This window comes from Nycticebus coucang, chromosome 5, assembly GCF_027406575.1.
Source record: "Nycticebus coucang isolate mNycCou1 chromosome 5, mNycCou1.pri, whole genome shotgun sequence".
In the NCBI taxonomy this organism is placed as follows: Eukaryota; Metazoa; Chordata; class Mammalia; order Primates; family Lorisidae; genus Nycticebus; species Nycticebus coucang.
The window spans coordinates 129,966,060-129,991,924 of NC_069784.1; the positions used below are offsets into that span (position 1 = coordinate 129,966,060).

General features: G+C 38.2%; 1 protein-coding gene across 8 annotated transcripts in view; it reads left to right on the top strand.

Moving 5' to 3' along the window:
- The window catches only part of SCAF8 (SR-related CTD associated factor 8), a 213,820-nt gene that overhangs the window by 4,690 nt on the left and 183,265 nt on the right, over positions 1 to 25,865 (top strand). For 7 of the 8 annotated variants that reach the window (XR_008380302.1, XM_053592953.1, XM_053592946.1 and 4 more), the window contains one exon: positions 2,795 to 2,857. The exons of the other annotated variant lie outside the window; for it this stretch is intronic. Coding sequence is in view for 6 of the 7 variants with exons in the window: in XM_053592953.1 (XP_053448928.1) it covers positions 2,795 to 2,857 (63 nt within the window). In the remaining variant the exon portion in view is untranslated. The remainder of the gene's footprint in view (positions 1 to 2,794; positions 2,858 to 25,865) is intronic. 8 annotated transcript variants of the gene reach the window in all.

The following is a 25,865-nucleotide window of genomic DNA, read 5'->3' on the forward strand; positions in this document are numbered from 1 at the left end:
CTCATGATCCATTTCTTTTGCTGTTCTCAGTAGGCTGAGTGGGGAGATGTAGGATCAGATATGTAGGTTTGAGATGTGTCAGGAAAATGATTTCATTTTAATTGCTGGATTTGCCTTGGTTCTATATTCTGACAGGATTCATTTACCTTTTATTATTATGATTATTATTTTGCAGTTTTTGGCCGAGGCTGGGTTTGAACCTGCCACCTCCGGCATATGGGGCTGGCGCCCTTCTCCTTTGAGCCACATGTGCTGCCCTACCTTTTATTATTTTTAGGGTACCTAAATCCTTAGTGTTTTTTGTCTGTTTTAAGGGTCCTTTGAATAGATAGCTTAGTCTTTATACTGTTCCAGGATGCAGACTTTTATGAACCCGGTATATTTTCCAGTTTTACAAAATGAAAAATCCCATCTCCCTTTTACTTTATTTACAATTTTTGTATCAAGAGCGGGCATTTTGTCTAGCTACAGCCTTTTAACAATCTTACCACCAATATCTAACAGTAGACCTGGGTTTGTAGAGAAAAGTGGGAAAGGTAGAGAGAATAAAAAAGCATGTGAAATTGGTTTTTAAATTGGTGTATTTTCCAGTTGTCTGTGGTTCAGGAAAGGGTATTTATGTGAAACAGCTATAAAACATTGCACTTGTCTTCCATTTTCATCTACCAGGGAATCTGGTTAATTTTATCAGTCAGTCCATATGTTTTGTTTCTACCTTGTGAAAAAAAATTTTTTTAAGAAATTCCTTTTATTTGTTTATTTTTTATTTTTTTGTGGTTTTTGGCCAGAGCTGGGTTTGAACCCGCCACCTCTGGCATATGGGACGGGTGCCCTACTCCTTGAGTCACGGGGGCGCCGCCCCCTTGTGAAAATTTTTTAAAGATGTAGCATACTTAATGTTATAAAGGAAGGGGGTCTTCACTAATGCCCCCATACCCCAGTGGTTTAGATAAGGGTTCCTCAGCCTTAGCGCTATTGATATTTTGGGATAGATAATTACTTGCTTCGTTAGTGGTCCTGTACATTGTAGGATGTTTAATAGCATCCCTGGCTTCTACCCACTAGATGCCAGTAGCACCCTTCCCAGTGTAACAATGTCTTCAGACATGACCAGATATCTTTTGGTGGTGGGATGTTGACTGAGAAGCAGTGATTTAAGTCCTCTGTTACAGTTTTTTTTTTTGCAGTTTCTGGCCGGGCCGGGTTTGAACCCGCTTCTTCCGGTGAATGGGGCTGGCACCCTACTCCTTTGAGCCACAGGCGCTGCTCCCTCTGTTACACTGTTTTAAAACTCTGTACTTTTTTTTTTAGTGATTACTACAGTTTTAATTAATCGTTATTTACCACCAAATGGTAAGCTCTAGGAGGGCAGTGACCATATATCTTCATTGCTTCATGTCCTTGGTACATAGTACAGTATCTTAATACATAGTGCATATTATAAATAAAGAATTTTTTTTATTTTTTTTTTTGGAGACAGAGCCTCAAGCTGTCACCCTGGGTAGAGTGCTGTGGCATCACAGCTCACAGCAATCTCCAACTCCTGGTCTTAAGCCATTCTCTTGTCTCAGCCTCCCAAGTAGCTGGGACTACAGGTGCCTGCCACAACGTCCGGCCATTTTTTGGTTGTAGTTGTCATTGCTGTTTGGCAGGCCCAGGCTGGATTCGAACCCACCAGCTCTGGTGTATGTGGCCGGTGCCTTAGCCACTTGAGCTACAGGCAAGGAGCCAAATAAAGAATTCTTGAATGAACGGATGGATGAGATAGTAGGTAGCTGGAACCTTGGCCAAGACAGTTAACATTTCTGGACATTTGGTTTTAAAATAAATGACTGATTTGAGATTATATTTAGGTTCCCTGTTTGTGGGAATATTCTTTGACTAATTTCATATGAAGTTAAATTTTTGGAGGACTTAATATGTGTAAGCATTATTTTAAAGGTCATTTTTTGCCATTACAAGATTATGAGAGATCAGATGGAAATTTTTGAATCAGAACACTGATCTGTTTGTAATTTTCATTTACACTGCAGAGGAGATCTGGAGAGTGGAGTGTTTTATTGAAGATTCCAGTTAGGTTAAGTCCATCCTGAGTTTTGTATAGTAGTTATGGTTTCTATTTATAAATTCATTTTGCTTTGTTGTTTTTCTCATTAAAATGGCATACAGTAAAAGTTCTTTTTCTTACGTTAAAAAATTTAGACTACAGGGATAATTGAGTTTGATAATGATTTTTAAGGCTGCGTGATTTGACAGTGCTAATAAAGTCTTAATCAGGATTAAATATAAAGAATTTTTGGGGGCCGCGCCTGTGGCTCAAAGGGGTAGGGCGCCAGCCCCATATGCCGGAGGTGGTGGGTTCAAACCCAGCCCCGGCCAAAAACAAAAAAAAAAGAATTTTGGGGCAAGATAGAAATCTATGTCTCATACAGTTCAGCCATCTGATTCTAGATTAATATTGTGTTCGTTATGGTAATTTTGATTAACATTTAGGGGACTTCTGTATCTCTAATCTCCGAAATAGTCATATTTTATGATCATTAGCCTTTTTTTTTTTTTTTTAATAAGGGGTATAGGTGGTGGTATTAGTGATGGTATTACTGCTTGTATATGCAATTTTAAAGATCTCTTTCTAGGGCCAGTTTTGCTGTTATTGGACAACTTCTAACTCTTAATGGTATGGGAGAATGTAATCGGTCTTGACCTTGAACACTGGCTGAGCTCCTGAACTCTAAGTGAGCTCATTTTATCTGGTTTTGTTTTCTCAACATCTTTCTCTACTCCTCTCTCTCAGGATTGTGCCTCTACTCCTGCTTGTACAGACTGCTTTTCCAGCAGCATGGACACAAGAAGCATAGTAAGATGATTATGACCCACATAAGGCAGGCCTTTTGGAAAATGTTAGGTAGTGAAATCCTGTATTGATTATATGGGTAGTACTTGGGAAACAAAATGAAGTTTGTCACTTAGAATATACACGTATTAGTAGTTTTAAAAGAGAGTATGTAGGAAATAAGTTGAGTTGCTTCACAAAAAATAGATTTATTGGGAAAAAAGTTTCTTAATGTGCTTAATAGAATAAGTTATGTGACTTTTTGTTAGAATCTATTTGCATTCTGCTCCACATAATTTTACAAGAGAAATATAACTGTTCAGTATGAGTGAACTGCAGACCTCTTAATTTGGTGGTTGAAAATTAAACGAATGTTCTGAGGAATTTCTTTGAAGATGACAAATTATTGACAAATAATGTTATAGAACAGAAAAAAAGACTAAATCAATTTTTGAGTTTCTAGTTAATGGCGGAGCAGATTGTGTTAGATGTACTGTTATGAGAACAAAGTGCTGATGAGAAATGTTTCTATAGCCTGTGATTTCTTACTGAATTAATTGTCTCAGGTTTGATGGTAAAAGATGATGCATTTGCTCTTATTTTGATTTTATGCATTTCGTCTTTCTAATTTTATGTTACGAGAGTTTCGGATACAATCATTTTTAACTTAGGGAAGATTATGTAAATGTATTATAGTACTTACTGTAGGTCAGGAAATACCTCAGGAATGTTGACATTACTTTGTCAGGATAGGGATTAGATTGCTGTTTATGTTCTCTAAAGACAGTTATGACTATTAAGTTAATGTATGTCAAATGTGTTTTCAGAATAATTCTACAACTTACTGTAATTTATTTAGGATAATTTGAAAGACCTAAGTTTTCATTTTTTCGTTCATTTGTTCATTCATTTTGACTAGTACTTAATGCATGCTTGTGGCCCAGGCACTTTTCTGTCTCTTGGGATATAGTAGTAAACCAGACAAGGAAAAAACATACCCCCTGGGGGCTTATGTTCTTGTGATCCTTTTCCTTTTGCTTCATCAGCATCCTGTGTGGTGAACTTCCTGCAGAGCTAGTGAGGCTGGGTAGGTGTTACCGATTCCATTATGGCTTGTTGATTGCACCGTGTGGCTCTCCAATCTTGTTGTGCCTTGTCCATTCTCAGCATTTTGCCTCATAGAGTCCAGATTACTTGTCTCCTGCTCACAATAGAGACGGAACAGGTAGACTTACTTAGATGAGAATATGATCCTGTAACAACAATGGGAAAAGATGACTAGTGATACTGTTTGTTTTTTTTTTTTTGTAGAGACAGAGTCTCACTTTATGGCCTTCGGTAGAGTGCCGTGGCCTCACACAGCTCACAGTAACCTCTAACTCCTGGGCCTAAGCGATTCTCCTGCCTCAGCCTCCCGAGCAGCTGGGACTACAGGCGCCCGCCACAACGCCTGGCCATTTTTTGGCTGCAGTTTGGCCGGGGCAGTGCTTGAACCCGCCACCCTCAGTATATGGGGCCGGCGCCCCACCGACTGAGCCACAGGCGCCACCCAGTGATACTGTTTTAAACAAAATTGCTAATGTATTTTTTAAAATCTCCATTTGATATTTTGGAATTTTAACTATTTCTTACAAAATACGGCTTTAAGGAATTTTTTTTTTGGTCAATGATACATAATCATCTCCATGTGCAAATGATTAAAAAACTTCTAAGTGGTGACCAAAGTTTTGTGAATGTTTCTTACCAATTTAGAAGAATAAATTACTCAATATTTTTATTTTTAAAACAAATTTTTCCTTGTTTTAAGTTCCTGAGAAAATTTGGTGTCTTCCTTAACTACTTTCTGAATTTGATGTGATACCTCAGATTTATTTTATTTGAAAAGCTTGACAATGAAGAATGAAATAGTTTGGGCCATGTATTTTAGTGTGTAGAAATTGGGAAATAGTATAAAGATCTCAGTGTCTCAAGGTTAACTAGATCCTAGCTAATGGCTTTCTTTAATTTAGTAATGATTTTAATATCATAAAGTTTTGTGGTTAAAACAAACATATAGATGTTTGACTTTGTTGAAATGTTTGATGTATATTGGTAAAGTCCTTTGGAGCACAAGAATTTTTTCTGAATTTGTTTTTCTCCTTCATATGAATATTGAATAAGTACAGTTTTTGCAAATAAAACATCTGATAACAGCTTCTCACTATGATGAAAAAATGTCTGGCTTATGTATTTTTGAAGTACTTTTAATTTACAAACATTTGTTAACAGTGAAGCACTCTATGTTATACTCTGCCCAACCATTACTGTGTTTCAGTGGATTTTTGGTTTAATTTTGTAAGAATGATTGGATAGGTGCTATCTCATTTTACAAAAAGGGAAACAAGCCCACAATTATAATTTTACTAAGGAAGTGCAGCTTTGTAAACATTAGAGTGGGGACTACAAGACCCAGTTCGCAACCTCTGGTGCCCATGTAAAGGAGAACCATCACTCAGTTTTCATAAATACACAAATTTTTTTCTGAACATTTTTGAGAGTAAACTGAAATTCATGATGCCCTTTACCTATAACTGTTGGTATTTTCTAAAAGCAAGCACATTTTCTTATTTAACTATAATACAGTTTATCAATATCAGGTTGTTAACTTTCATGCAATGCTTTTGTCCACACATCATCTTCAGATTTCATTAATTATACCAGTAATGCCCTTAATAGAGTAAATTCTGCATTGCACCTTACGTTCACTTGTCTTGTCTCTTTGGTCTTTTTACTCTGAAAGTTGGTTACTCTTTTCTTTTTTTGCAGTCTTTTGGTTGGGCCGGGTTTGAACCCGCCACCCTTGGCCTATGGGGCTGGCACCCTACTCCTTGAGCCACAGGTGCCGCCCGGTTACTCTTTTCTTTATATTTTATTATTATTTTTTTTGAGACAGAGCCTCAAGCTGTTGCCCTGGGTAGAGTGCTGTGGCATCACAGCTCACAGCAACCTCCAACTCCTGGGCTCAAGTGAGTCTCCTGCCTCTGCCTCCCAAGTAGCTGGGACTACAGGTGGACAACGCCCAGCTATTTTTTGGTTGCAGCCATCATTGTTGTTTGGCGGGCCTAGGCTGGATTCGAACCTGCCAGCTCAGGTGTATGTGGCTGGTGCCTCAGCCGCTTGAGCCACAGGCGCCAAGCCGGTTACTCTTTTCTTATGCATTATGACCTTTGAGATGATATTTGATGAGAATAGGCCATTTATTTTTGGAATTCATTCAATATTGACTTACCTGTTGTTTCTTCATGATTAGGTTCAGGTTCTACATTTTTGGCAGGAATACTCCAGAAGAGATACTGTATTCTCAGCCTGTCATGTTGGGAACCAAATAATAACCATACATCCCGTTAGTAGGGATGATTACTTTTACCTACAAGGTTTCTCTCCTGTAAAGTCACTCCTTTTCCCTTGTAGTAAGTATCTTTTATGGAGATATTTTGATGTGAATATCTTACTACTCCTCAAATTTTCATCCACTTAGATTAGCATCCATTTAGTTCTTACCTGAATCATTTGTACTAAACTTACTGCTAAATGACGATTTTCTAAGTGTGTTGTTTCTGTATTTATTATTTGATGTTCTGTACGAGCTTTCCTTTCTCACCAGTTATGTACATATATATGTATGCATATCAGTATGAACTCATGGATTCTTTTTTTTCATTGAGTTTTTTGATGTTTAGATTGTCTCAGTTTCGATAGTCAGCTCCTTCAAGCTGGCTTCCCTTGTGTCCTTTTTGACAAGTGCCTCATCAGTTATTGAGTACTTCCTTTTTTTTTTTTTTAAGATAAATCAGCTTACAAGGTATGGTATTTTATTTTATTTTATTTTTTTGCAGTTTTTGGCTGGGGCTGGGCTTGAACCCGCCACCTCTAGCATATGAGGCCGTCGCTCTACTCCTTTGAGCCACAGGCACCGCCCAGTACTTCCTTTTTTTTTAGTATAACAAAATATTTTCACCTAAACCCTAGAATCAGCCATTTCTCCAACAGCCATTTGTTTTAGTGGATATGTATCAACAGATACAACTAGAAATTACATAAATGCAAAATTCCTTCTCTGTTTTATATCTGTCTAAGAAGCTGTAAGTTTATTGTAATATCTCCAATTCTAGCCCAACACTGTTGGGTTCCTTCTAGCCTTTCTGCTTTCCAAATCTGTAATTTCTTTCTCTGACAGCAAGAAACCTGGATTCTGTTATCTTTAATATATTTACTTATTATTTGCTCAGTCCTAAAATACACAGAACGTGGTTTCAGGATTGCTAAAACATTTCTGTGAAAACCTATTACCTAGAGTTTAATATTTGTTTATAATTTGCTTTTTGTTTAGCCCGAGAGCATATAGTTAAAAGTACTAAGTACAAACATTACTTGGTTTTATCCTCTTAATGTAGTTTTGCTATTAATCTGAAGTATGTTAGGTTCAAGGTTTTTTTTGTATTCCTTTTTTTTTTTTTTGGAGACAGAGTCTCACACTGCTAGGATTACAGGCGCGAGGCGCAGCACCTGGCTGTATTCCATTTTCAGTATGTTTCCTTTTCCTTGTTATTTTTTTAGTATGTGATACATTAGAGATAAATTAGCTTCAGTGATCCTTATTTTTTTCTAGGTTCAACATTATAACACTATGCTCTTATTAAAGTGATCTTTATTCAGTGATCCTTATTTTTTTCTAGGTTCAGCATATAACACTATGCTCTTATTAAAAAAACAAAACAACAAACCATTTATTTAAAATTCTTCCAATAACATTCCAAAACAAGAAGCTTAGGTGTGGCGAAGGGCTTAGGTGAAAGATCTAACAGTAAGATTGAACTGATAGGTGAAAGAAAATGTATACGTATTCAGAGAACATTCTCTTGCGTATGGACGCTCCCATCTGGGTGGTAGCAGACTTTTTCTGTAATGGATAATATAGTAAATATTGTAGGTTTTGTGAGCCTCATATATGTGGCCCATATATAGGTCTGTTTTGTTTGTTCTTTTCTATCTTTTACAAATCTTTCAGAATACAAAAACCATTCTTTGCTTGAGGTCCTGCACTAACAGGCCATAGGCCCTACTTTGCTGGGCACTGCACTGCTGCAGACTTTGTTTTGAAACCTGAAAACTTGATTAATAACATGCTACTTAAAAATAAGAATGATAATTGAGCAGAAAAATATACTTTACTATATAAGCTTTATAATACTCATTTTGAACATCAAAAACAGAGCAAAACTTGAAAAACTGCCTGGTAAAAATACTCAACAACTTTATGGTGCTGACTGTGTGCAGGCACGGTTTTAGGCAGTAGGGATTCAACAGTGTGCAAAACAGTTAAGGAAAGATCTGAAACCAGGCTCTGCTCTCATGGAGTTTACTTTGAATTTTTGTGTGTGGGTGTACTGGAAATAGATGTTTCTTGTTTTTCCTCCTTTAGTAACATTTTCCTTGCTGAAAGTTATTTGCACGTTAATTGCAGAGAGGGCATTCTTGTTGGAAAATTTGACTAAAATGTGGCAAAGGGGGCAGAATTTTTATGGTTTGGCCCATTGCTTTCCATCTCTTTTTTGTGAAGTGTGATTTTTAGTTGAAGATGATTCTCAGCTATGATTTCAATGTTTAGCTAACTCACTAAAGGAGGATAAAACTAAACCTCACTAATAGAGACAGAGAACTGTCTTAATTTAGTGGTAAGTACGTATGTATTACAGACTCTTAAGAAATATCACTCAAGTACAAAAAGGCTTTAATAAATGAGAGTAAGAATGCTTTAAAGTACTATCCAAAGTTTAGGGTCACTGTGAATATAGTTGCTTATGTGGTTTTTTAAAATAGGAAGAAAGTCTTCTGATAGGGCTAATGTTCATTTACTTAATATTAATAAAAGCTCAAGAACTAGTTATAGATTTTGTCTTGTCTCTGGCTAAATATCAACACCTTTAATGAAAATTTTCAGAGTGAATTTTTATCGTGTTGTATTTAGTATATCTGTTTCTGAGATGATAGATTTTTTTGAAAATAAACATTAATAAACTAGTAACTACTTTTATAAGAATAACATCTTTCTTGTTTATTTACATCAAGAAAATGGTTTCTATTTTTATAGCAATTCCTGCTATTGACCAGAATTCTCCAAATTCCTATTGTCATTCTATCAGATAACTCAGAAGCTTTTAAAAGCCTATCTCCAATTTGATGGCAATTAGGAGAATTAAGGTTGTAACCAGCTGGGCTGAAGAACAGAAACATTCTAAAGTAGTTGGCCGGAAGCTGCAAGGTCATTCCTTGTACAAAATTTCCTAGTCAGTACTTAGATTTATTTACAAAATCAGAGAATTGGATGTCTCGGGCCTCTTAGAATTGTCACAGTTAACAATTCCACAGTCAGGGCATGGTGGCTTACACCTGTAATCCCAGCACTCTGGGAGGCCCATATGGGTGGATGGCTTGAACTCATGAATTTGAGAACCAGCCTAAGCCCCAGAGCAAGACCCTATCTCTAAAAATAGCCGGGCGTTGTGGCCGGTAGTCCTAGCTACTCAGCTGTAGTCCCAGCTACTCAGGAGGCTGAGGCAGTGGAATCACATGAGCCCAAGAGTTTGAGGTTGCCATGAGCTGTGACACCATGCCACTCTACTGAAGGCAACAAAGTGAGACACTGTCTCAAAGAAAATTTCAAATAGTCCCATGAGTGCTTCCTTTTATTTTGCTAGTTAAAACACTGTCAATATTTTCATTCTATTTTAATGAAATACAGTTTTCAAATTGCTAGAATACAGTAATAGCCCATGAAGATTTTAATGTTATAGTAACTGGTAGTTGGAAAGAATGCAAGGAATGTTGTTGGTTGAGCTTTGTTACTTACATGTATTTGCCATCCATCAGGTGTTGTGTTCTGCAGGGTGGTGACCAGTTCTTAAGATACCTACACAGCTTTTTCCTCAATTAGCTTATATTCTCATAGGGCTGAGGATGGGAATCGATTACCATAAAAAGTTAAGAAGTAAAATGATGTGCATTATGATGTGAAGAGTTGTGATGTCACCTATGCATACTCTGTAGGCTATGATGTAACAGTGCAAGGAGAGAGGAGCCATTGTGTGCAAAAGGTAAAAGATCATTTTCAAGGAAATAGCAGCTTTGGGTAGGAGTTGCTGTAGGGAGGATGATTGGTTCAGCTAGGGTCTGCCGATGGAGGGCTTTTATATATGTCATGTATAGAATCTACTTTTTAATTGAAAGGGAATGGAAATTCTGAAGGATTTTAAATGAAAATATAAATTTGGAAAAATGATTAGCATCTTTGTGGGAGAGGGAAAGACCATGGTGGGCTGAGATTGTGGGAAGGAAGTTTACATTGATTTAGAGAAGATGAGGGGCCCAATTAAAGTAATAATGGGGAGAAGAAGAAGGTCTGAATGCAAGAGAAATTTAATAATAAAAGGAGTTGGGTATGCAGAAGAGGGTGGTGCCAGGGCTTGCATGACTAGGTTGATACAGTGGTAATGATACCAGTCACCAAGATGGGCAAATCAGGAGAATCAAGACGTTTGAAGAGAAAGATAAATTTAAGGGTAAGCTTACATGGGAGATATTTTTCCCCACCAAGAGTAAGAGATCCTCATATAGGAGGAAGATTAAAATCATCCCTACCTCAACCAGTGAGAGGCTATTATTGTAACTGCTTTGTTGAATATAGTCATTTTGTACATTTTAAATATTTGGTGTCAGTGGGGCATCAAGGTGGTGTTATCCAGTGGAGTATATGGATTAGGCACCTGGAGAAAGGCTAGAAATGAAGATTTAGGAGAGGGTATAACTATCTAGGGAAGTAACATAGAAAAAGAGAGAAGCAGGCTTAGAGCAAAATCTTGTAGACTCTTTAATCTTCCTCAGGTTTTTCCTCACCTCCCACTCTCCCCTCCCAGCTTCTCCTCCCATCCCCACCATATCCACCACCTTCCCCTCCATTCCCACCACCATCCCCTCCATCCCCACCATCCCCTCCACCATCCCCACCACCATCCCCTCCACCATCCCCTCCATCCCCACCTCCATCCCCTCCATCCCCACCATTCCCTCCATCCCCACCACTATCCCCTCCATCCCCACCACCATCCCCTCCATCCCCACCACCATCCCCTCCATCCCCACCACCATCCCCTCCATCCTCACCATCCCCTCCATCCCCACCATCATCCCCTCCACCATCCCCTCCATCCCCACCATCATCCCCTCCACCATCCCCTCCATCCCCACCATCATCCCCTCCACCATCCCCTCCATCCCCACCATCATCCCCTCCATCATCCCCTCCATCCCCACCATCATCCCCTCCATCCCCTCCATCCCCACCTCCATCCCCTCCCACCTTTTCTATCTTGTTGTATTTGTGAGTATGTGTATGGACATTTAAAAGCAACTCTGTGTGGCATATGGTTGATTTTAAACTCTGCTGTTACAACCAGATGTTCTTCTATGCAGTTAGAACTTAAATAGTAAATTGAATGATTCATGAATAAAATAAAAAGATTGTTTAATGAGATTTTATTAGAATTTCTTAGTGTTAAAACTACTCATCATTCAGCATTTTGTTTACTCTTCTAGTCACATAGTTCTTTAACTCTATTGTAACTGATTTATTGTGAACATGGAATCATTAATTTAAAGACTATATTATTAGAAATAGAATCCATATTTAATACAGTTGAGAAATTTCAGCTCATACAATTTTGGGAATTTTTTTTTTTTCTTTCGGTTTTTGGCCGGGGCTGGGTTTGAACCCACCACCTCCAGCATATGGGGCTGGCGCCCTACTCCTTTAAGCCACAGGCACCACCCAATTTTGGGAATTTTTTATGAAGAAGCTTTATAAATGAAGTATTCTCTTTATTTTTTCTCTTTCTTTTTTTTCTTGCAGTTTTTGACCTGGGCTGGGTTTGAACCCATCACCTCTGGTATATGTATCTGGCACCCTACTCCTTGAGCCATAGGCGCTACCCTATTCTATTTCTTGTTCTCATTTTTGCCATTTCATTATTAACAGTACTTTTAAAATTGAAAGAAGGCAACATTTTCATTTTGTTATTTAAAAAAGACATCATTTCTGCACCCCTTTTAGAATAGTGGCCATCACAGCTGCATCTGTAGCTATCTGTGTAACTAAAGTTAGTTTTATAGTTGAGTTTCTTCCATGCTTAAATTTAATTTCCAAAAGCTACATAGTCCTGAAAGATTTACATCATTTAGTAGACTAATTTTACAGAGGAATCAAGATTCTGACAGATGAAATTAGTTCAGAATCACACCTTATTAGGGGCACATAGTTAACGGCTAGATTAGAACCCATTTATATTCTGTGTGTCTCAGTGTATGGTTCTCATTTTTTTTACTCTGAATTTTTGAGGGTGATTTTGATAGTGTGTGTTTGTTGGAGGAGGAGGAGGAGAAATTGTTAATTTTTAGTGGACTATTAATGTGACATGGTAAATAACCCTGGAGCAGAAGAATGGATAAACTGCTGGGGCTCTTCTCATCTGCTTGTAGAATAGAGAGGCACAGAAGAATATGCTTTCCTTGATAAAGTGTTACACAGTAATGCCCACTTAGCTAGCAGTTCTCCAGCAACTCACCCTTCATAGAAAAAGCCTTGAGTATAAAGCTCATATTTTGTACCTTTTTTTTTGTAATAGGAGTGTAGTTGCTCTGTAAGTCTGCTGCATCCTTAGCATGTTTCTAATTTTCACGTTTTAATAATGATGAATATTTTATAATTAATCTCCTTTAGATTTTTACAAACTGCTTTTAGAAGGTTCCCAGTACAGGTGTTTTAAAGCATAAAAGGTTGCAAATTAATATGGTTGATGTAAAGCAGTGGTTCTCGACCTTCCTAATGCCGCAGCGTATTTTCATTGTTAAAAAGGGGTCGCAACCCACAGGTTGAGAACCGCTACTATTGTAAAGTAAGATGACAGTTGGAGGCAAGAAAGACATGATAGTTTTTTGATTATTAAAATGGGATCAGACAAGATGAATTTAGGATCCCTTAACTATTAATCCTAATGAACAAATTTTCAAATTATTTTTTTTCTTAGTCTCTTTTTAAAAATAGAAATAATGGTTATCTTCCCTGACTACCTTTCAGAGTTAGTTTGAATATTTGAAAATCTAATAGTTCTATAAATTATAAATAAAAGAATACAGTATTTACCTTTCCAAATTCTACTGAAGGTTGTTACAAAGAAAAAAAGCTCCAACTTCTGAACATGCAGTGTCCTTGTGGATATCTTTGTTGCCCTGAAAAGTATCTTCATATTATAACATACTTTAATAATGGTTAAAAATTACAGAGATCAGCATTATTTTCCAGGTTGGGGAAAAGTCGTACAGTTGAGAGTAACAAAATACCATGGTGTATTTTGGACTGCTATTACTACGGGGCAAGAATTTGTGGGGTTTTTTTGTTTTGTTTTGTTTTTATTTTTTTATGAACAGAGTCTTGCTCTGTTGCCCAGAGTGGAGTGCAGTGGTGCTCTAATGGCTCACTGAAGCCTTGTGCTTTTGGGCTGAAGTGACCATGCTACCCCAGCCCCTGTCGCTGAGACCACAGGTGTAACCAGGCTGAGTTTTTTCTTTTTGGGTTTTTTGTGGATATGGGGGGTCTTGCTATATTGCCCAGACTGGTCTTGAACTCCTGGGCTCAAGCAGTTTCCTCCCTCAGCTTCCCAGAATTCTAGGATTACAGATGTGAGTTATGGCACCCAGCTATTAATGGTTATTGCTGAAGAAAGCAATAGGTGGATGGGGGGCAGTGAAATGAAAACTTTTAATAGTTTGAATTTTTCACAGCATTTATTACTTTATTACTTTTGTAGTACCACGTACTTTCTCCAAATCCAAATATTGGGTTTCAGGTTTTGGCAGGAAGTTGGAGTTAGTCTATTTTAATATTTATTTGAATTAAATCCCTTAGAGAAAGGGAGCCTTCTTGGTAAAGTTTTGAAGTCCCTTAAACTCTGTTGAGGATTGCTTAAGAGTCATGTTTAAATGTAATCTATTAAGCTGTTAGTTGATCAGTAGATTCACAAGTTTTATTGTACTTTGTCTTTCGATTGAAAACTTTTATTAGCTATTATTTAATGAATATTTTCAGTGTACGAGGTCAGAATTTTCTAAAGTGGGTGGATGAATTAAGAGAGAGCTATGGATAGATGGGTGGACATATGGGTAGATGGTCTGTGTATCTGTACATACACCACTAGGGGTAGGATATGATTTTAGGTGTGAAAGCTATTTCCTTTTTCCTTTTTCTGTTTATAAAGAGGAAAAAAACCTCAGTTTGATATCACTAAGTCTTTCACATCTCTAGATATTTACTAATCTTTTTTTAAAAAAAGATTGCCCTTTAGACTAAGCTTTTGGCAAGCAGTATTATCTATAGAGAATTTAGTAACATTTTCCTTTTTTGTAATTTTAATATTGTCTTCTGCTTCGAGCTGTGGGTTAGAGCAATAGCTTTCTTAAAATACATTTATATTTTTTACCACAACCTGCAATAAGAAGTGCAGTTTGTGTTATAATAGTCAACATACGTGTACATGACAGGAAGAAAAGGGTCACCTGGAATTGGTCAGTACACTTCATTATTTTCTGTTTTGTTCTGTTTTTTTTTGCAGTTTTTTGGCCAGGGTCGGGTTTGAACCTGCCACCTGTGGCATATAGGACCAGCGCCCTACTCCTTGAGCCACAGGCGCCGCCCTGTTTTGTTCTGTTTTAACTGGGTGAAAATTACTTGGAAAAAATTTTCATCTTGCCGGGCGTGGTGGCTCACGCCTGTATCATGGCACATCGGGAGGCGGAGGCAGGTGGATTTCCTGAGCTCATGAGTTTGAGACCTGCCTGAGCTAGAGTGAGACCTCATCTCTTAAAAAAAAACATGGCTGGGCATTGTGGCGGGCGCCTGTAGTCCATCTACTAGGGAGGCTGAGGCAAGAGAATTGCTTAAGCCTAAGAGTTTGAGGTTGCTGTGAGCTGTGACGACATGGCACTCTACTGAGGGCGACAAAATGAGATTCTGTCTCAAAAAAATTGTTTTTTCATCTCGTGGGTTAGCTAGATTATGAAAAGATGGCATGAAATAGAAAAAGATGGGCGTTGCCTGTGGCTCAGTGGGTAAGGCGCCGGCTCCATATACCAAGGGTGGTGGGTTCAAACCCGGCCCCGGCCAAACTGCAACCAAAAAATAGCCGGGCATTGTGGCGGGCGCCTGTAGTCCCAGCTACTGGGGAGGCTGAGGCAAGAGAATCGCTTCAGCCCAGGAGTTGGAGGTTGCTGTGAGCTGTGTGAGGCTACCGCACTCTACTGAGGGCCGTAAAGTAAGACTCTGTCTCTACACACACAAAAAAAAAAAAAATAGAAAAAGATGTATGGTGGGACTTGTTTTCCTTTTAATTTTAAGAAAATTGTGCCTCATACATGATTTTCAGTTGCTATAACATTTTTCTGCACACTTCTTTTTGTATACTTCTTATATTTATAAAGTTGTAATTCTTACAGATATTTTATATTTGTTATTTAACATATTAGACATTTCGATATTTCTACATTAATAATGTGTCTGGTAAACTTACTATACCTTACTGTACTTTACTATATTTTTCTTATTGGATATGTAGGTTATAGTATTTTGTTTGTTTTTACTATCATAGATAACATTGATGAGAAAATGATTATGATTATGGCCCTTCTACAAGTAGGTGAAGTCATTAGTAAACTTTTTCTCTCTTACATTTGGCCCCATACTACACTTTTCTTTTAGATAACTATTTTTCAGTTCTAAAATTTCTGTTTGGTCTCTTTTTGTGGTTTCTTTGTTGTAAACTTACATATTTGCATTTATTTTGATAGTGTTTTCAATTTATTAAGGATGATAACTTCTTTAAAATCTTAGATAAATCCTTGGGCGGCACATGTGGCTCAAGGAGTAGGGCGCTGGTCCCATATGCTGGAGGTGGTGGGTTCAAACCTAGCTCTGGCCAAAAAAACAAACAAACAAAAAATATATCTTAGATAAATCCAAGGTCTGTGCCATTTTGGAATTAGTGTTAGTTAATTTTTTTTCTTTTTCTCTAGCGGTGGATAGCTGGGGAAGGGATGCATTTTGGTATATCAAGCAAGTCTATTTGTACACTGGATGTTTTCAATATGTTGTAAGGGCTGGGCATGGTGACTCACCCTATAATCCTGGCACTCTTGGGAGGTGTCAGCAGAAGGATCTCTTGAGCTCAGGAGTTCAAGACTAGCCTAAACAAGAGCAACACCCCTCTACTAAAAATAATAGAAAATTAGCCAGGTATCAATGGTGGTGCCTGTAGTCCCAGCTACTCAGAAGTGAGGCAAGAGGATCACTGAACCCAGGATTTTGAGCTTGGGTAACAAAGCGAGACTCTTGTCTCAAAAAAAAAAAAAAAAATATATATATATATATATGTCTGTGTGTGTGTGTTTGTGTATCTTTGTAAGTTTTCTTTGAAAACCTAGGAAGAATACGAATTTTTATCAGGCAGTCAACTTGGTTAAGTTCAGGATGCAAGTTCAGTCTTCTTTTTTTGTGATGGTTCCTGTATAGTTCAGTTTTCAAAGCATTTGTTCTGTTGAGGTGTACCCAGCACATGTTCCACTGACGTGTTAGTCTAGGAATTGGGCAGTGGTTTACTTGGATTTTAGTTCTCAGTGTCTTTGGTGTGCTTCTTTGGGTCTGTTTTGTATAGGCACAATTCCAGGATGAGCCAAGTGACTTAGTTCAGACATAAAATTAAGGGATTCTCTTCTCCAGCTCTGTTTTAGAGTCCCGTACATTCTCCATTTCCTAGGGCTCCGTTTCCCCTATTCCTCTGGCTAAAAAGTGAAGGTTATCCTCCAGACTTAGTTTTCAGAGTCAAGTGGTGAGACCCCCTTTCTTGTTTTGGCCAGAAATTGATCTTTGGGGGTATGTTGCCAGTACGCCAGCAGGGGCTGCCTTTACCCTTGGCAGGGCCAGGAGAGAAAGGAAAAAAGGGGAGAAAAAGGAAATCTTTCTCTTTATCACCTCCTCCTCTGTAGCATGGAGGAGTCTTTTTACCTAGACTTCTAGCTAAACAAGGGTTTCTCCTAGTGTTTTTGCCTCTGCTGTTGGCTGTACTGTTCTGTGATTCTGGCAGCACAGGCATCAAAGCCAGGAGATCATGGATTACACAAAACACTATGAAATTACCTTAACTCTTGTACAGCCCTCTCCTCCTTAGCTTTCCGTGGTCATTTTCAAGTTTGACTCCAGTCTCCAGTTTGTCTGCTGTTTTACAGGCTTCATTTCTGGTAGTTGATTTTTGTGAGGTTTTTAGTTCTCGTCAATGAGAGAGGCCTGGTAGAGTTGGCTCACTCCATCTTGGCATTGTAAAGCCAGGGTACTTTTGAAAGAGTATTTCTTAATCCCTTTTATTTCAGGAGTTTGGGAAGGATGTGCAGATTTGTATGTTGAATTAAAGGACCTGTGGAAACAAGTTTTTCTGGATTAAATTTTGTTCTTTATAGAATTTTTGTGTGGAGAGAATCAATTATAATTTCTCTTCATTCCAAAGCAGGTTTAAACTAATTTAGATTGTAAAATAGGTCTCTTTTTAAAAATAGTATTCAAAACTCCATTGTTAACCTTAGACAATTGCCATGCATGAGAAATGGGATACTCTGCTTAGTAATATTAAAGGTTAGTTACTTATATGGGTATGTGTGTAGCCTGTAAGAAAGGATAATTACTCTTATTTATTTTTGTTGTTGTTGTTGTTTTGAGACAGAGTCTCACCATGTTGCCCTCAGTGCAGTGCTGTGACATCGCAGCTCACAGCAACCTCAAACTCTTCTGCCCAAGTGATTATTTTGCCTCAGCCTCCTGAGTAGCAGGGACTACATGCCCCCACCACAATGCCTAGCTATTTTTTTTTTTTTTTTGGTTGCAGTTGTCATCATTGTTAAGCAGGCATGGGCCAGGCTCAAACCTGCCAGCCTCCGTGTCTGTGGCTGGTGCCCTACTCCCTGAGCTACAGGCACCAAGCAGGATAATTACTTTTAAAGTATATAATAGCATTTGTATGTTGTAATAATCTTGTTAGCAGTTTTAAAATCAAATTCTGCCTCTACAGTTTTTTTCGTTCAAACTAGTAAATTTCTTTCCCCCCTCAAAGCCTGGTTAATAGGTTTAATCTAACAGGTGTTGGGAACTTCACTTTTATAATTTTGAGAAAATTATTTCCCCCTTATAATAATATCTTGTACTTTTAAAAACAGGGTGCTGGATTTGAGATTCTGAGAAAAATATACAATACTGCTTACTCTTCACTAATGTTATCTTTATTGTATATTTAGCTGTATTTTATAAGCTGTATCTTTATTAGAATATTGTCTGTGTCCAAAAGTAGACAAGAAGTTTCATGAGAGACCTTGTCTGTCTTGTTCTAGTTTTTTCTTGGTGCCTAGGACTATCTAGTTATGTGTGTGTGTGTGTGTGTGTGTATGTGTATTTATTTTATTTTATTTTATTTTTTTGAGACAGTGTCTCACTATGTCGCCCTCAGTGGTAGAGTGCTGTGGCGTCACAGCTCACTGCAACCTCAAACTCTTGGGCTTAAGTGATTCTCTTGCTTTAGCCTCCTAAGTAGTTGGGACTATAGGTGCCCACCACAACACCAGGCTATTTTTTTTGTTGTTGTTGTTGTTGCAATTGTCATTGTTTCGCTGGCCTGGGCTGGGTTCGGACTCGCCAGCCTTGGTGTATGTGGCGGGCGCTGTAATCACTGTGCTGTGGGTGCTGAGCCTATCTAGTATATTTTGAATGAGTGATAAATTGGGGGTTATAGATGATTTGCATTTTCTTTCTGCTTTGTGTTTTTTTTTTATATTTTCCAATTTTAAAATATTTTATACCACAAAAATATTCTAAGAATTTTTTTATAAGAAAAGATTATTTCTTATGTTCCATAAGTAGTTATTAGGTATTTTAGCATTTCAGATTATATGTGCTTTGGTGTTTAGTCTGTTGTTTTCAAAGATGTCTTTGAAACATTTTGTTGTGAAGTTTTCATACTATCATGTTTTTATGGCTTTTTTTTTCTTTTTGAGACAGAGTCTTTTATTTTGTCATCCTTGGTAGAGTATCCTGGTGTCATCATAGCTCACAGCAACCTCAGACTCTTGGGCTGAAGTGATCCTTTTGCCTCAGTCTCCAGAGTAGCTGGGACTACAGGCATCTGCCACAACGCCCGGCTGTTTTTAGAGATGGAGTCTCACTCTTGCTCAGGCTGGTCTTGAACTCCTGACCTCAATTGATCCACTGGCCTCAACCCACCCAGAGTGCTAGGATTACAGGTGTGAGTCACTGTGCCTGGTCCATACTAGCATGTTTTTAGTATAAAACTGCTGTGCCTTTATTAAAAGCCTAGTCTGGGAGGGTTCAGACTAGGCACAGCAGTTTTTTACTGAAAACATGCTAGTATGGGCCAGGCATGGTGACTCAGACCTTACCTCTGGGAAGTTGGGTAGTGCATGTCTGTAATATCTCCATTTGGCCTTTGCTCTTTAAAAATTCTGATTGTTCAATGATATTGCCACATCAGTACCAGTTTACTAAGACTTGTAATATGTGGAGCCTTATTTCAGACTTTTTTTTTAAACAAATTTACTGTAAAAATCTTAGGACGAAAAGTGAGTAAGGAATGAATATGTCTCCAAGGATGTGAGATTGCAGTGTGTATCAGAAACAAAAACCCCACATCTGTGGGATTGAGAATATTGCCTATATTTAGGGGTTGACCTGGTTTTATAAATAAGTTCTGCTAGAGCACCCTCTTTTCATTCATATCTGAAGAGTTTATGCCTGCTTGCCTGCTACAAGGGACAGAATGGAGAAGTTATGATATGGTATGGCTTTCAAGGCCTAAAATATTTACTCTCTGGCCCTTTACAGAGGGAGTTTGCTGATTCCTGGCCTAATTGAATGTTGGTAGTTTTTCAGATCTTTATTAGGGATGTTTTGTGGTAGAGTAGCCATCACCAGCTAACATCTCAGTTTACTTAAAAGAGCCCTCAAACCTTGATTCAAGTTATTAGAAACAGGTTTGATTTGAGGAAGTTTTCAGAGTAAAAATAATGCAATTGGATGCAGTGGCTCACTCCTGTAATCCTAGCATTCTGAGAGGCTGAGGCTGGTGAATCCACTGAGCTCAGAAGTTTGAGACCAGCCTGAGCAAGAGTGAGAACCTGTCTCTACTAAAATAGAAAAGTTAGCTGGGCATTGTGGCGGGTGCCTGTAGTCCCAGCTACTTAGGAAACTGAGGCATGGATAACTTGAGCCCAAGAGTTTGAGGTTGCTGTGAGCTATGATGATGCTATGGCACTCAACCCCAGGGGACAGAGTGAGACTTTGTCTCAAAGAAGAAAAAAAATAAATAAAAATAATGTATTTGCAGCCTGGTGTGGAGGCTGATGCCTGTAATTGTAGCACTCAGGGAGGCCAAGGCAGGTGGATTACTTGAATTCAGGAATTGAAGAATAGCCTGAGCAAGAGTGAGAGCCGTCTATACTAAAAATAGAAAAACTAGGCAGGTGTCTTCATGGGCACCTGTAGTCTCAGCTATTTGTGAGGCTGAGGCAGGACAATTGCTTGAGCCCAAGAGAATGAGGTTGCTATGAATTGTGGTGACACCATGGCACTCAACCCAGGGTGACAGAGTGAGCCTCTGATTTAAAAAAAAAAAAAAAAAAGCATTTGTTGTGGTTCCTGTAAGTGATAGTATAGAAATCATTCTGTCAAGTGGGAAGTATTAAAAAAAAGATAAAGGGGACAAATTATTAAAATCTACCAGATACCGCAAAAGCAGTCCTAAGGTTCATAGCCTTAAAAGTCTGTATCAAAAAGACAGAAAGATCACAAATTAACACCCTAATCTCACATCTCAAGGAGCTAGAAAAGGAAGAACAAGTCATAGCCAAAGCCAGCAGAAGAAAAGAAATAACAAAGCCCAGCAGCATAGAAGTAGAAAAATGGAAATCAAAAAAGTAACACAAGAGATCCATGAATCAAAGAATTGGTTCTTTAGAAAGATAACCAAAATCAATAGATCTCTAGCTAGACTAACAAGAAATAGAAGAGAAAGGACCTGAATAGGCTAAGTCAAATATTAGAAAGGAGGTATTACAACTGATACTGCAGAAATAAAAAATATCATTTGTGAATACCATGAAAATCACTAAGCACATTAATTAGAAAATATAGGGGAAATGGATAAATTCCTGGGAACACCCAACTTTCAAGTCTGAATCAGGATCCTGGAAACATACAACCTCCCCAAGTGTGTATCAGGAAGAAATAGAAATCCAGGACAGACCAACAGCAAGTAGTGAGATTGAAGCAGTGGTAACCTCCTACCCCCCCAGACCAGACAGATTGACAGCTGAATTCTACCAGACTTGGAAAGAACTGGTACCTATCCTGTGGAAATTATTCCATAACATGGAGAAGGAGAGACTCCTCCCTAACTCTGTGAAGCCAGTTACCACTTTGACACCAAAGCCAGGAAGGGATGTAAGAAAAAGAACAAAAAAGAAAGCTATAGACCAATATCTTTTATGAATATAGATGCAGGAATCCTCAACAAAATACTAGCAAACCAAATTCAACAGGACGACAACAAAAATTCACCATGATCAAGTGTGTTTCATCTCAGGGACTCAAGGAAGGTTTAAACTAAAAAAAAAAAAAAAAAAAGAAACATGATTCACCACATAAACAGAAGTAAAAACAAAGACAATATAATCATCCTATTAGATGCAGAAAGAGCATTCAATAAAATCCAGCATCCTTTTATGATAAAAACTCTCAAACTAGGCATAGAAGGAATGTACCTCAAAATTATAGAAGCAGTATATTACAGAGTACCACAGCCAACATCATATTGAGTGAGAAACAATTGGAAGCATTCCGCCTAAGAACTGGAACAAGACAGGGGTGCTCACAGACACCACTTCTGTTCAGCACAGTATTGGAAGTCCTAGCCAGAACAGTCAGGCAAGAGAAAGAAACGAAGGATATCCAAATCAGGAAAAGGAGGTCAAACTGTTGCTTTTTTCTAATGGTATGATCTTGTATCTATAAAATTCCAAGGAGTTTATCAAAAGACTCCTAGAATTGAATAAATTTAGCAAAGTCTCAAGTTACAAAATCAGTATACACAGATAAAGTAGCATTTCTATCTACTGATAAGTCAAGCTGAGAGTAAAAGCAAGGACTTAACACCATTTCACAGTAGCCACAGAGTGCTAGGGTTGCAGGTGTGAGCCCCTGTGCCCAGCCAAAATACAATGTAATTTCAGTGTGACTTTTTGCTTTTTCATTTCTCTAAAATTAGTGTTTCTATACTATGGTACTAATCCTTCTTCCACAGTTGATGTAGTTTCCAACCCTGTGTCATAGAAACATCCATATTGTAAGATAAGTCAAAAGCCATCTTGAATAATCTGAACCCTCGTGCCAGATACATTTTGTAGTATTACTGTGTTTCTGGCACCACTGCTTTGTTCTTGTCCTCATTGTCTGGCACGGATTCAGACGTACTCATCTCTACCAAGTCGTCTTCTGTTGATCTCTCTGGTTTGGTGCGTGTTAGCTCTTGAATTTCTCCAAGATCCGTATGTTGAAACCCTTCACCCCCCCGCACTCCCCCACCTTTTTTTTTTTTTTTTTGCCATATCCATAATCTCTTTCATGATTTCCTTGATTAGCTCTGTCATAATCTTGTGAAGTCAAGTACAACATCTGGAGGTGGTTTTCACTAGGAGTAATTTATTTCAGGCTTTTTGGCTTTTTCTGTACAAACAGGGACACTTTCAGTCATACAATCTTTCCAGAGTTTCATAATGTGCTATTAGGGTTCTCTTCCATAGTAGTGAAAGTCTTTTCCACCGAATGCCCTGTACAATTAGACTTAAAGGTCTTTATGATCTTTTGATCTAGAAGCTAATTCAAGAGATGTGTTTGGGGAGAAGTAGGCAAACCACTTTGACACCTTTGATGTTGAACTCCTGGGATTCTGGTGGCCAGAGTCATTGTCCAACATCAGGAGGACTCTAAAAGGCAACCTTGTCCTGGCAGTATATTTCCTGATTTCAGGGACAAAGCTTCAGTGGAAGCAGTCCATAAAAATGGTTCTCATCATCCGAGCCTTGTGCTCTGACCCAAAGACTGGTAGTTTGTGTTTGTCTCTTTCCTTCAAGGCTGAGAAGAGGGTGGGGGATTAGCAGCCTTAGAAATGAGGGTAGTCCACATCACAAACCTGATTACATTTTCACAAAGTAGTAGAGTTAGCCTGTTCTTTCCTGCCATAAATCCTGGTGCTTGCTTCTCTTCTTTGCTAATGAATGTCCTTCACGGCATTTTGCCTCCCCCAGATAAGACACTTTTGTCTGTATTAAAAACCAGTACAGGTGGATAGCCTTTCTCAATGATTTTCTTTATGGCGTCTTAGAATTCATTTGCTGCCTGTTGATTGGCAGAAACTGCTTCTGCTGTTATCTTGACATTTTTTAAGCCAAATCTTTTTCTAATATTATCAAACTATTCCTTGCTGGCATTAAATTGTATAGCTTAGATCTTCATGTTCATCTTGCTTTAAGTTGTCATATGACTTTGCTTTTTCTTGAATTATATTAAAGTCTTAAAGACTTATGCCTTTCTTAGAATAATTCTGCACCTATATACAGTTGCATTTTCAGTATGAGATAAAAACCTTGTCTTTGCGAAAAGATCAGGTTTTTCACACCTGCTAGTATAGCTGCAGCCACAAGTTCACGAATTTCCTTTACTTTTTTTTTTTTTTTTTACAATGATTCCTTCCCTGAGTTCATTGCTCTTGAAATGGTGGGCAGCCACAACTGCTGACCTCAGTCTACAGCATGTATCGAGCAACTCAACTTTTTCTCGTAATGTCATGACTTTTCTCTGCTTCTTGGGATCACTTCCAGCAGGCATCACTAGTGGCATTTTGTATCGTCCGATGGTGTTATTCAGTGACACTGTACTAAAATGATGAAAAATACATAATGCCTGAGAGACATCTCTTTTTACTACAATATAGGTACAGTTTATTCTAGAGACAAACTGCATATGTGGAGGTGATTAGTGTCACTTGGTGTTCTAAGTGGATGCGTAACACTCGAGCTTATTGCATTAGCAACAAAAGGTGGCTATGAAATTTTTGTACTATACAAGGATAGTTCATTTTAGGCAGTTATAATTTAACATTGTATCTTTTTGTTTGCATTTCTCTAATGTGAGTGGCATTCTTTGTGGTCTATACATGTATGCTCAAGTTTCGATAAATTATAACTTCTTGTAATAGATTTATGTGTATTTTATGGTAGTAAATGTTGAAATAGACCAGCATCTACATTTACAGAGGGTGCCAAAAAATGTGTACACATTTTAAGAAAGGGAAAAAACTATATTAAATTTGTAATACACAAGTCGCATTTGGTTTCTGCAGTTACAAAAGGTGCTCAATATCACCAGTGCATGTGAGTATCACAATTATGACAGTTTTTTCCTTTCTTAAAAATGGTATATCTTTTTCTTAATTTTTTTCCAACATCTGTAGGCTATGTGGTTCATCTGTGAGTTTTTTTCAATTTGCAAAAAGTCTCCGTAGAATTTTTAACATATTTGTTGAAAAAAAATCATGTTTAACCACACAGTTCAGACCTGGGTTGTTCAAGGGTCTAATGTATTAAGTGAGCTTTTGAATTGTACCTTATTATTCAGTACTTCTTTGAGTAGTACCTTAATTGTCTACAGTAGGTGCATTTTTAAGGTAGGGTCTCAGATGAGAGTTGACTTCTCACAGTTGAAAATGTTTTAGAAGCAAATCTTTAATTGGCTAAAATACGGACTAGTGCTTCATCGAAACTTCAGGACTTTACCACAGAAAGTAAAAGAGGTAATGTGTTGTCAACCAAAGAATAGCCTAATGCCTCTGTATTACCCTAGTGAAATAAATGCTTTAGAATGTACCTTCAGACGGCTGAGTGGTAAGGTTCGATGGGTCCCTTACAGATGGGCGCCTTTATGGAATCCTAAAGGGCTTGTTTGCACTTCTGCCAGGATTGATTTCACCTTAATGGGCTGTTGGTGTACAATTAACCTTAGTAACTTAAATTGTATCGAAGTACTTTATATCCTTTGTTCCTTAGTGTCAATCACTATCAGCCTGTGACAGTCCTGTGGTTTTGGTTTTATTCTTTGTTTTTGACAAGGTCTCACTCGACAGGCTAAGCTATAGTAGAGTGCAGTGGCATCATCTTAGCTCACTGGGAACTCACACTTCAGGGCTCAGGCAATCCTGCCTTGGCTTTCTGAGTAGCTGGGACTACAGGCTTGTGCCACCACGCCCAACTCGTTTTTCTGTTTCTTTTTTGTAGGCACAGGGTCTTGCCTGTTGTTCGGGCTGGGATGGTCCTTTTTTTTTATGAGACAGTCACACTATGTCGCCCTAGGTGGTGTCACAGCTTACAGCAACCTCCAACTCTTGGACTTAAGTGATTCTCTTACTTACCTCAGCCTCAGCCTCACAAGTAGCTGGGACTATAGGCACCCACCACAATGCCTGGCTATTTTTTTGTTGCAGTTGTCATTGTTATTTTGCTGTCCCGGGCCAGGTTCCAACGTGCCACCCTTGGTGTATGTGGCTGGCACCGTAACCACTGTGCTACGGGTGCTGAGCCAAGGATGGTCCTTTTTTTGAAATCAAGTGTTAGTTAAATAATCATACAAGTAAATTTCACATTGCTGCAATTAATCTTTCAAAAGTGAATAATATACAATGAAAGCATAAAAGGTGGGGGGCATTGATGTGGTTGGAGATACAGGGAAATCTTTCTTCATTAGATGATGCTTTAATTAAGGGGGTACATATAGTGGGGAGACCCTAGT